Here is a 12,448-nt window from a genome sequence, read left to right as displayed (position 1 = left end):
TCGGGAGGTCCTCAAGATGAAAGACCTCAAGTCGGACGGTCTTCAGGTCGGGAGATCCGCAAGACGGAAAGACCTCAAGTCGGAAGGTCTTCAGGTCGGGAGATCCGCAAGACGGAAAGACCTCAAGTCGGAAGGTCTTCCGGTCGGGAGGTCCGCAAGACGGAGAGACCTCAAGTCGGAAGGTCTTCGGGTCGGGAGGTCCGCAAGACGGAAAGACCTCAAGTCGGAAGGTCTTCAGGTCGGGAGGTCCGCAAGACGGAAAGACCTCAAGTCGGAAGGTCTTCAGGTCGGGAGGTCCGCAAGACGGAAAGACCTCAAGTCGGAAGGTCTTCAGGTCGGGAGGCCCTCAAGATGAAAGACCTCAAGTCGGAGGGTCTTCAGGTCGGGAGGTTCGCAAGACGGAAAGACGATGAATCGGAAGGTTTTCAAGTCGGGAGGTCTTCGAGACGGAAAAGTTGTCGAGATAGGATATCCGCAGGTCGGGTAAACTGTAGGTCGGATAGAAGGCGGAGTCGGACAAACGCGGAGGCCTTTGATCAAAGACAGGGGGCGGTTGATATGGAGGTCGGCCCAAGTGGGGTCGGGCGAAGAAGTAGGTCGGACGAAGGACGAAGTCGGGCCAAAAGAGCGGAAGGTTTGTGGTCGGCTCAAGGAGCGAAATATAGGGAATTTTGGTCTGCTGGGGACACGTGTCAGCATGAGAAAGGTTGGAAGACGGTTGAGAAGGAGACGTTGTAACCGTTCGGGTGACGGTTTTCAGTACGGTTTCCCAGGGAATATTTAAGGATTTGAATCATCGTTTGGCGAGGTATCTTCAATCAACTTCAACAAAGCAAAGTCAGATTTGGGGATCACCACTTTAAATTTCAGTATTTTATTTTCCAGTTTATTTTCTGTACCATACAGTGTTTAGAGATTCCTAATCTCAGGCACTAATTAATCAAGTTTAAGGATATTTTCTATATCTTTGAATTTTACTTTATTTTTGTTGAAAAATTACATCAACAATTATATAAATAAATATTTAGCGTAGATGCCTTCAATTTGAAATTTTGAACTAAATTTGTTGTAATAATAATAATTATTGTTATGGATTTTAAATTGATAATCATTAACTTTTTCTTACTACCACTATCTTATGTCCGATCATTGTATATTTATAATACAAATGAATCTGAACTCTCTTAGAGTATGGATGTATTCCATAAAAATTGAGGGTAAAAGTAGATTGTTCTTACAATTTAAAGCAAGTGTGGTAGAGTTTTTAGTACGGACACAAACACCGCAACGATTGGGTTATCGGGGGATAAATTTGATACCCATGTTGGGAGTGCAAAAACAATATATATAGAAGTTCTAAGGAAGTCACGGTTACCTACTCAGAAAAAGGTTCATTACAAATTATTAAATATAGTTATTTCATGGTAAGGTGTTGAAATTTTTGTATATCTATGATGTGCGAGTTGGATCAAATTATAATCAAAATGAAAGACAAATCAATTGGGCATCTACAACCACACCATTTATGGCGGACGACAACGATGATGATTTCAATCATAGTGAATTCGAAGAAATCACAACTTATCATTTTTTTGAACATTTAGATCACGAAGTGATATGTGGTACCCCGGGTTGGACCGTTACTTGGTCAACTCCCATGTGTGGATGAGCCGGTATTAGGCTATTCAAAATTGATTAAGGGTTAAATTGATTAAATAAACTACTATATCAATAATGTGCATATTCCTTTTAAAATAATTCTAAAGTTAATGTGTTTGTCTTTGGCAAGCACGTTAGAAGGACTTGTGTTGACCTATGAGCCAAATCTACGATCTCGATACGTCCGATTTTACGTGGCTTGTGGATGGAGTATCACAATTGGTATCATAATTGACCTGCGACAACCCATAGTTGTTGACCGGGACAGTTGAGGGCCTGTTACATTTTTTGAAAAATTACAATTCATAAAATATTATTTTAATACTAAATTCAAATTAATTTTTTCAAACTCATCCAAAATAACACATTAAAAATGGGAACCATACAGTATTGTATTATGTTCATTAAATTTACCTCTATTCAATACTTACATACAATAAATAAAGTTACTTTTATTATTATTTTTTATTTATTTTAATTTCTAAATGTGTTTCTTTTGTCCAAACTCTTTAAATTTTATCATTTGTTATTTTATTATTTTTAAAAATATATATATATTAAAATATTTTATCATATACTCCATCCATCCCCGTTATCGTATCTATTTTATAGTAGACATGAAAATTTATAATGAGTATAATTATTAAATAATTAAAAATATATAAGCAAATATAATTATTGAATTTTTTAATTAAAATTAAGATAATAAATTAATTTAATTAAAATTAAAAAAAAAATTTAAAAAATTAAAATAAGATTAAATTTTATAAAAGGAATTTTAAAATAATAAAGTAACAGACAAGTGAAACATACGATATTATTTTAATATAAAATTCAAACTAAATATTTTAAAAACCAAATAAAAGCACGCATAGTAAAACCTGGATACCATTTCCGGGTCGGTTTAACTGACCTTTATTGGGTCGGTCGGGTCGGGTTCGGGCACCGGACCGGAGTATTGAGCTATTGGCGTAGATAGAAATAGACGCTCCGCTCCACCCGTTAATTTGAAATCCGGCAAAGAAGTGGGAAACAAACAAAAAATTTCTGCTAACCGCGATACAGCAGCATGCGCCAGATCAATCTTCACGAGGCAACTGCGCCCGTTCTTTGAATCTATGCTGATTACCGTTCGTTGTTCTCATAGGAGAAGCCATTTCTTGGAGGAAAATTGGGGGGACGAAGAATGGTGAATAGTTCCAAGGGAGAGTCGGCCAGCGACACCGATAATTCCTCCGGCGACGCCACGGCCTCCGCCACGAAGAGCACGTACACCGAAGGGGAGCGGGTTCTTGCATTTCATGGGCCTCGTATCTACGAAGCCAAGGCATGCCCCAATTTTTGGTTTATAGATTTTCATGTGGAATTTAGTTAGGGTTTAGGTTTTTGTGTGACGTAATTATTTTTTTCGATGATTATATTCCGTTTGGATTCTTTATTTTAGATTGCTTCGATTTGATGCGCGTCATGAGTTGGTGTTAATGTTATGTTGATTTCACCGAATTGGGATTTGGTTTTCTGGTTGACACATTTGTTTTCGGTTGTCGATCATTTTATAGGGAAATTGAAGCCAATTTTAATGGATTTTGGTGTTTCTGGTGATAGCAGCGTTGTGAGTGTAGGACTGTAGGTAGATGTGAGTTTTTTTACTGCAGTATGCCTTATTGGTTATGAAAGGATATATTTCATTGTTTTAGAATGTGAATAACTTCTTCAGAGGAAAAGGTATGATTAGCTGGCATGTAGATTTATAGATATTGTTCTTGTGTTTGTTTTGATCTTGATCCTCAAGCGAATTGTTGTGAATCTGTGCTCTGTAGATTCATACATATGTGCTGCCGGCCATTTCTATTTGTGCCTGGAAGGTCATTTACTTAACTATGATGTCTGTGTTATTCTTGGCAATTATATTCAGTGTCTGTTTATTTTGGATAATAAGTTTAAAATAGATGTAGCAGATTCTACACTTTTTTTGGAAACTTGTACCTAATGGTGCACTTGAATGTTTGTTCAAATGTTACGTTTTATGAGTTTTCTCCTGTAGAAGTGAAGGAAAAGAAGCCCATGTAGCATAGGCAATATAATTTTTGTGTTTCCACGGACCATCTGTGACTGTATGAATGCAGATTCATATGTATTTCTGCCTTGACACGAGTGTATTCAAAGAAAAGTATATTGGTCTGGGCTATAGTAATTTCCTTTTACATATACAGCATATACGAAGTTGTCCCTTTTTACTTTGGGCATTCAACTCGCAATTATTGAACATCCTGATTTGCCAAAATTTAACGACTGTTAAATTGTCTGTCATTATTATGACATGCTTGAAAAGTTTGAAGAACTACATGGAGTCACCTCACCCTACAAACTTTGCCCTTGAACCTTGACTTGTTTTTGTAATTTGATATAATACTTCATGCTTGTGGGGTGCATTGTGAATCAAGCCAATTTGCATTTTTTTTGTTCCCCTGTAAATTGGATGAACCTGTGAACCTAAATTTGTATCTTGTAGGTATTTTTTTAATATGAATCATCTATGTTAGAAATTTGATTCAACATTTATGTACCACATTTTTAGTTCTTCTATGGCATTTCATTTCTTAAGCTTCACAATTCAAAACATAATTTTGCTTTTTGGTGCATAGGTTCAAAAAACAGAATTCCGGAAGAATGAATGGAGATATTTTCTTCACTACCTCGTAAGTCTATAAGAAACTTCTTGTTTTGTCTCTCTTTGTTCCAAGTTATCTGATTTCTGTTGTTAAAACTGTCTGACTGTATCATGCTATTTTGTTTTGTGTTTTCATAGTTTATAATTGACTAATCAAGGTGGCCTTGTCATTTCTATTTGTAAAATTACCTTTTTATTCCTTTGGTGAGGCATGAACTAATGGATTTTTATATTGTCTGCAGGGTTGGAATAAAAAGTGAGTATATGGACATGGCATTTCATATAATTTTCTTTATCTGAAGAGTATGAGGGAAGAGAATCAAATAGATAGCTCCTCCAATCACTGACACACACGCATGCATTCCTTCGGTTCCTTTATTTATTAGACATCAAGTTCCTATGACACTCTATTTTTGTTTTTATATCTCCTTTATTTTCCTATTGCTTGATGATGCATTACGTTTACATGATTAGATAAAAGAAATTTTGCTAAGACAAAAGTAATTGTGAGGTATTACCTCAGGGGCAGGGGGAAAGTGGGCATTGGTAGGTGTGAATATCAATTGCTTTTCTATGGGCATGGTTTCATAAAATATTTACCCATTGCAAATGCTCAGTTACTCATGTGTAGTGCTACATTCATTCTTAACATTGTATTTGGCTTCCACCCATTGGTTGATTATTATGATCTCCACTCGCATTGTCCAAGTCTAGATGATCATTATGAGTCTTTTTAATGAATTCATTTATTTATTTCCTGCATACTTCTTTTAGTGATGAAAGTACACAAGTAATACCATTGGCCTGAAACTGTTGGTTTCAATTTTAATTTATTTTCATTTTTTTGAGAAATCAACTGAGTTGGTAGAATTTTACGGATGCACTTTTTTACAGTTCAGTTGCTGGATTGTTTGGTTCTTGGGCTAGTCTATTCCCTTGGATGATGACTTGGAATCCTTTCTGTGAACAAAATTACATCATGTCTTACTTTATAGTTCTTCTATCTCTACCATACCCATATTTCTTTGGTAATTTATAGGCATGCATTCACTTAACTAGTGTCTTCTATTAGAATGTAATTTTATCTGGTGGAAGTCACACTGAATGGCTTTGTTTGGCCGAAACATTGAGGTGTGTTGGGTCTGTGAAATCCTGGATGTCTTAAGTTACCTAAAAATAATGAATAGTAAAGATACATATATAATTGATTTTTTAAATTAATTCATTCATTTTAATTTTTTAAACATCATCCTTACCATCTAATTTGGTGTTTTGATTAATTTTTAAAATGGAAACATACCTTCAAAAATTTTGCAATGTTTTTCAAAATTTTTATTAAGTTGCACTTGTAAAATTCCCTGCTAATCTATATAATGGTGATCTCTTAGAGAACATACAGAATTACTAACTAAAATCTTTAATTAGTTGGGATGAATGGGTAGGCATGGATCGCTTGATGAAACTTACTGAAGAGAATATTTCGAAGCAACAGGACCTTGAAAAGAAAGCTGGCTTGGACAAAGGTACTAAATCTGGACGCTCAGCACAAACAAAATCTAAAAGTTCCACAGGTAAGATGTTCTTAGTTTGATAACTGTAGGAATTTTAAGGGGTTATATTCTTGTAACACTTTTATTATTGATGAGCATTTTGTAGATGCCAAAGTGGATAAAGAAGAAGCAAAGAATACAGGTATATTCCTGTAGATTCGATCTACTTTCTGTATTTTCTGGTTTCTATTGGTCATTTCCTTCAAGCCAGATTGGCTTTCTATTATAAACTTGTATGTGTATTCTCTTGCTCTTACAATTTTATTTGTGGGGCTTGTCTTCAAGTACCTTTCAGCATTGGGATCAATAGAAAATTTTGTGGATTCCATTCACATGATTTTTAGTGGGAATTATGTTTATTACTGAGAAATAGAACTTGAACATTCTCTGTGTGCATTCTTTTGTGGCTACATTTGATTGCCATCTCTTTGTGCTGTAATTCATGCAGTATTATTAGGTGTAGTCATACTCTTTATTGAAAAATTATGCTCTTTGCTTTATTTGTTATGGTTTTCCATCAAACCTGCTAATTTCTTTTCGTGATATTGTAGCTGCAAAGGGGAAAAAACGGAAGGGTGATTCAACTTTTGAGGTTTGTTTTGAACTGTTGAACTATTCCAATTCAATGTCCTATCGTTGATCATATGAACAAGTATCTGCAAAGCTTCTTATGCTTTTTTTTCTTTCTGCTTCATTATGTCTTTTGATTCAAGCATAATGGGTTTGTTTGGTTTTGAGTTGAAATTGGGTGTTAGATTCCCCTAAAATACATCACATCATACACATAGTTTTCATTTAACATAATAATACCTAAAAATTTATTTTCTATTTAAATATCACAAGAAACAACTAATTCATAAAGGAGTTTAAATAGAGGAACTGAATACTCATCACTCTATGCCACTTTATATTTTGATGAGAAGAAATCAATCTCCTAACATTTCTAAGGTATCATCTCGTAGTTTTATCACATTGCATTAACATTAAAGGGAGTAAGGGGCCATAGGGTGTGTATTATATAATGTAAAAGCACAGCCCATTACCCTTATAGAGCTGTGAAAAATGGGAAGCTATGTATGAGTCTATATTTGATTGAGTTCATACACATTGATTGTAAGGAATAGGGAGTCAGTACATATATAGAAGAATATTGGGTGTGTTTGGTTTGGGTTTCAAACCTAAATCAACACTATTCAGCCAGCATAGTTTCTAATAAAAATATTTTCTTTCATCTCACAGAATATCATATCGAAATATTATCTAAATTAAAAGTAAAAAAATAGGTTATTGTAGATGCATTGCGAAAAAAAAAAAAAAAAGAAAGAAAAATGAAAGAAAGAAAGAAAGAAAGATATAAAATAGAATCATTCATAGCCTTACTTTTGCTGTTTACATTGTTAGGTCAATCCAGCAGCAGAGAAACTCATCAAGATCCACATTCCACCGAATCTGAAGAAGCGATTAGTTGATGATTGGGAGTTTATCACTCAGCAGAACAAGGTACTTGGGTTCATCAGCATCGCATGCCCAATTACTATTAAGAATAGGAAGAAAAATATTTCTCGTGTTGCATATAGATTAGTGAAAACAATAATAAGATTTTTATGAGAAACAATCATGCATAGAGTGGGAATCTCTTATTTATCAGATGCCAATTGCACAAAATAATTGTTCCTGTGAAGAAACTGTATTGGTCTATGTTCGGATTAAGTTGAACTATATAATTATGATTTATGATGTTAAATAGAAATTGTATTTGAATAACTGAATCTGTTCGACGAAATGTGGTGATATTCTTAATTCTGATTAGCTAGGTATAAAGATCAATCTGGTGTCTCACAAACTAGCTTGTTACTGTGACAATGTGATGGTGCTGCAGAAAAGCATTCTAGGGTTTTGTTGTTTCAACTCTAATTTTAATGCTGGAAATAATCCTGGACTCTGGCTATTTCTTGTTCGTTGTATGATGCATACTATTAATATTTTTCCTGCCTCTTGCTAAATGGAGTTTTGAAGCATTTGAGAGTTTACTATGGATTTATTTTAGTAACAATTGTTTAAATTTGCACTGAAATTGCATAATATATGTTGTAAAGTGAGTAAAATTTACATTGAAGCTTCTCTCTTGCAGCTCGTGAAACTCCCAAGATCTCCAAATGTTGATGATATACTGGCAAAATATCTTGAACATCGGTCAAAGAAGGGCATGTGAGTTCTTTTGTGCCCAACTTTATGTTATTATAACTTATTCTTGATTTCCATCCTGATAATTGACAATTTCTGAAATATTCACGAACGCTTTTCTAGCCCTAAATTCAATTCGGTGATAAAAACAACAACTTCTAGTGAACAAATGAATATTAGAAAGTTAATTTATCAACATGTATCTTAGTTTATAACTTTTGTGAGTTGGTAAAAGTAAGATGGTCAAAATGGAAGCTGATGGCTAGCTAAGCTATCCAGTGCTGCCCGCCTTTATTTCATTTCTTACATTTTAACCTTTTTACTTAAAAGTGAAATTAAGGTTGAATTATGGAATTTGTTGTGACTTTTTGTTTTTCTTCTTTATGAACATTTTAGCTTCCTGTTGGTTTGTTTTAACAAACATAACATTTCTACCATCAGTTTGTGTTATAAATATGACATTTACACCTCCAAGAGTGCCTCTTCTGTTTTTTTTTTTTTTTTCTCTCTCAAAATATTTACTTGTAAAATGAGTTGGTGTTAATTTATAATTCTTGGTCAAAACAGGATGGCGGATTCAATTAAAGAAATTTTGAACGGGTTAAGAAGTTATTTTGACAAAGCATTACCAGTCAATCTTTTGTACAAAAAAGAGCGCCAACAGTATCGGGAGGCAGTGTCAGATAATGTGTCTCCATCCACAGTCTATGGAGCCGAACATTTGTTGCGCCTCTTTGGTATATGCTCATTCTTTTTCTTCTTTTTTAAGCAAACTGAATATTAGATGGAGATATGTGATCTGAGCTATATCCATATGTTGTGATGAATTTCATACACTGAATTGGCAAAAGAGATTCTTTATTGTTTGTTTCTATCAGATCTTGAATTGTGCTTCTATTTCCCCCATTATTTGCAGTGAAGTTGCCAGAGTTGTTGGCATACATGAAAATTGAAGAGGAGACTTTGATTCGTTTGCAACAGAAATTGATCGAATTTCTCAAGTACGAGCTTTTATCGGTCTATTCTTTCATTTTATGTCATGAAATTGATACTTCTGGTTCTTGCTTAAAACTCTCCTGATTTTAATATTTAGTTAATAACTTCACTACAAAGCTAAGATGTATTCTTCATATTCAACGATAGTGAAAAAAGATAAAAATGCATCAGATTCTCCACTTTAAAACAAGTTTTTATTTTGCATTGAATTTATGCATGCTATGTTTTAAGAATAGCATTCAACTTAACATTTCATATCTTGGTTTTTGCTCATAGGTTTCTGCAAAGTAATGATAGGACCGTGTATACTTAACATTCAACATTAGTGAGAAATAGATAAAAATGCATCAGATGCTCTACTTAACACAAGATTTAAATTTTGCATGCCATTTTGGTTTCTCTTGAATATACTTATGTTATGTTTTGAGATTAGCACTCTCAACTTAACAGTGCATATCTTGGTTTTTGCTCATAGGTTTCTGCAAAGTAATGATAGCACTTTCTTCCTTGCTGCTTATGATGGCCCAAAAGTAACTGAAGCAAGCGGCTAGGGGAAACACCATTAACACAACAACCAACACATCCCTGTTGTACCTGTAGCTTTGATATTCTCTTGGCCAAAACATTTGATACGGTTGCTGCAATAGTCCATGTTGTTATTTTCAGGCATTCATTTGTTGTTTGCAATGATAGATATTTCAGTCCCTGATTCTTCAAAATCTAAATGTTCTAGTGTTTTCAACAGCTCTGCACATTTGTATACATACTCCATTTCTTCAATCCAAAAACAAAAGGATGTGAACATGTTAAGATATGCCCTTAGTTATAGAAATGCATTGTGATACTTAATTTGGGTTGTCTTTTTGCTATGCCTTGCAATTCCTCGTGTCAGTGCAGGAAGAAATTTTGGGGCTTGTGTGTTCATTCATTGGAGATAGCTATTTGACATCGAAGCAGATGGAATCAGAAATTGTAAAATGCAAGACATCTTAAAGACAGAAGCTGCATTTCTCAGGTACATTTGAAGCTTTTTCTGGCTGTTATAGTGAGGCATTCATCGAATTTTAAATGGGAAACATCCTTGTTGTCAGACTCAGATGATAGCAGCTTCTTCTCTTCAATAAAACCGAGAGATTTGTGCTTTTCCTCGGAGATGGATATAGCTTATGGTTGAGGTTAGTTTTCTATATCTATATAATTTGTTTGTGTACTGAATTGATGAACAAATAGGTATTGGGGATATAATAATGTGATTGTTTTATATAGTGTGTAGAGGTAATTGATAACGTTAAGGCATAGATTGCATATATATATGATTAAATAATATTGGCCACTTATTTATTGTATGTGTGTGTAAATAGAGTACTGCTTTAAGCCATATCTGATAGATATCTATTAGCATGTGTTTTTTAAGTTTTAGATGAAGCGTAATGAACCCGAAGTGCAAAAAGTATGCGGCTGCTGTTGCTGCTTTTTGAAACACATCACTTTTGTTCAACTTAAAACAAATCAATGTCTTTTTCAATGCCTTCCAAACTGATAAGATTCTCCATTGAAACCTACATTGCTATTTTGCTAACTAAATTTTTTACAGTTTGTTATCCTATACAGAATTTGGGTGTTGAAAATAATCAGTATTTATTTATTTATTTAGTTATTTTTAAGTGAACAAAACCGGTAATGTTTCTGCTTGTTTGAGAAGTTTGTTTGTGAGATTGTATTGTACAGTTGGTAAAATTTTCTAAAATTATATCGGAAATAAAGTTTGAATCTTGATGATCTTTTTAGGGTTCTATTGCCGGAGTTATGATGCAATTTCAAAACCCTTGTGTATCTATTCATCATCTCCTGTACAATACCAAAAATGATTTATTTCCTCCATTTTTAAAAATTAAATTAAAGCTCTAGAATAAACAAGAAACAGAGACTAGTCTCCTCTTCTCCCTCCCTCTACCCTCCACTTTCTGATTCTTTTTCTTTTTGCCCTAATTATTTATTTTTATTTTAATTTAATTGATCAATCCGTTCCTGAATCCCTCCCTCGCATTGGCTTCTTGGAAGCATGTCCCAATCATCTGCTGCAGCTGCTGCTGATGATTATGGTGATGATCGGACGGCTGCTGATGATTGTACTCCCCCTGCACCATGCCTACCATATAATTCCTCACCTCCGCCCTTATCATCTCCTGCATCGCCGCCATCATCTCCGCCCCGAACGGCGGAGAGATCCTTTTTTCCGGCAGTGATTGGGCGGAATTGGGTTTGATCTGAGCCGAGTCATTCTTGTGATTGCTTGACTCGGAGGATGAATCCGCTCCGGGGAGGGATAGGCTGAGCCCCGTCGGCGGATCATCTGCCGCCGCCGGCGACGGCAGCGGCAGGCTTGAGTCGCTGACGTCGGATCCGGAGGGGCTGCCGGATCTCTTCAGGGGGCGGAGGTGGGATTCGTCCCGCGCGTCATTCTCGCTGCCGTCGTTGTCGGCGGCGGCGGAGGAGGAGGAGCACTTCCGCTTGAGGGTGGAGTTCCAGTGGTTCTTGACGGCGTTGTCGGTCCGGCCGGAGAGGAGTCGGGCTATGGTGGCCCAGCGGTTGCCGTAGCGGGCATGTGCCCGGACGATGGTTTGATCCTCGTCCGGCGTGAAGGGGCGGTGCTCGACCTGGGGGGAGAGCTGGTTGCACCACCGGAGACGGCAGCTCTTGCCGGACCTTCCGGCGATGGACTTGCTGATTAGGGACCAGTTGCGGGGGCCGTGGCGCTGCACGAGGTGCTGCAGGAGGTCGTCTTCCTCCGGGCTCCAGGGTCCCTTAATCTGATCGGCGGCGTCCATCCTCGGCCCTGCCATGGCTGGGATGGACTGTGTGTCTGTCTGTACAGAGGGTATGTGATATAGCTTTGGTGTGGAAATTGGGGGTTTTTGAGGGGTATATAAGTATATATGGATATGAAAATATGGGAATGGGGTACAGCTAGCAAAGGGTGGAGGGGGTCACATCCCAGTCCAGCTGGGGATGGTACTGATTGACTGACTTGTGTATGGGGTGGGGTGGGATGGGGATGGGATACCCTGCCCTGATTCACACACAGGTTTTAAAATTATTATTATTATTATTATTATTATTAGTATTATTGGGTGTAATTTAATTAAGTATTAAATTGGCGTGAATTGCACTGCACTGGTTAGAAACAAAGGTGGGTGGTTAATGGTTGGTTTGGTCTGATCAGGTCAGGTCAGTGGTTACCTCTGTTGTTTTTGTTGTTATCCCTCCTGCCACCGGGGGTGGGTATTCGGTCATGTCGGTTCGAACTTTCAATTTTGATCGATTTTTTATTTATAAAAATTGAGACTGTAATCAGACTAAAGTCTTTCAAAATCAAATAAATCGAATC

The 12,448-nt window shown here is 36.2% G+C and overlaps 2 protein-coding genes across 3 annotated transcripts; one reads left to right on the top strand and one right to left on the bottom strand.

The window, feature by feature from the left end:
- Positions 1-2,659: 2,659 nt before the first annotated feature.
- On the top strand, positions 2,660-9,802 carry LOC127242122 (protein MRG1). Of its 2 annotated transcripts, none has more exons than XM_051261519.1 (11): positions 2,660-2,986; positions 4,305-4,358; positions 4,573-4,586; positions 5,756-5,901; positions 5,987-6,022; positions 6,432-6,472; positions 7,282-7,380; positions 8,012-8,088; positions 8,632-8,801; positions 8,981-9,065; positions 9,337-9,388. In XM_051261519.1, the coding sequence occupies exons 1-11, from the start codon at positions 2,846-2,848 to the stop codon at positions 9,371-9,373; spliced, it is 900 nt and encodes a 299-aa protein (XP_051117476.1). In that variant the 5' UTR covers positions 2,660-2,845; the 3' UTR covers positions 9,374-9,388. The 2 variants fall into 2 exon arrangements, with proteins under 2 accessions (XP_051117476.1, XP_051117475.1); XM_051261518.1 differs by lacking the exon at positions 9,337-9,388 and adding an exon at positions 9,536-9,802 and having other exon boundaries at positions 2,661-2,986.
- A 986-nt stretch (positions 9,803-10,788) lies between these two features.
- LOC127242123 (transcription factor MYB73-like) lies at positions 10,789-11,972 on the bottom strand. Its single transcript, XM_051261520.1, has one exon. It carries the CDS (start codon positions 11,901-11,903, stop codon positions 11,070-11,072), a length of 834 nt encoding a protein of 277 aa, XP_051117477.1. The 5' UTR covers positions 11,904-11,972; the 3' UTR covers positions 10,789-11,069.
- Between the last annotated feature and the right edge of the window lie 476 nt (positions 11,973-12,448).

The sequence above is a fragment of the Andrographis paniculata genome, unplaced genomic scaffold (assembly GCF_009805555.1).
Source record: "Andrographis paniculata isolate CXL003 unplaced genomic scaffold, ASM980555v1 Contig86END, whole genome shotgun sequence".
In the NCBI taxonomy this organism is placed as follows: domain Eukaryota; kingdom Viridiplantae; phylum Streptophyta; class Magnoliopsida; order Lamiales; family Acanthaceae; genus Andrographis; species Andrographis paniculata.
The sequence above is the reverse complement of the archived record's forward strand: the minus strand, read 5'-3'. Positions and strand labels throughout refer to the sequence as shown.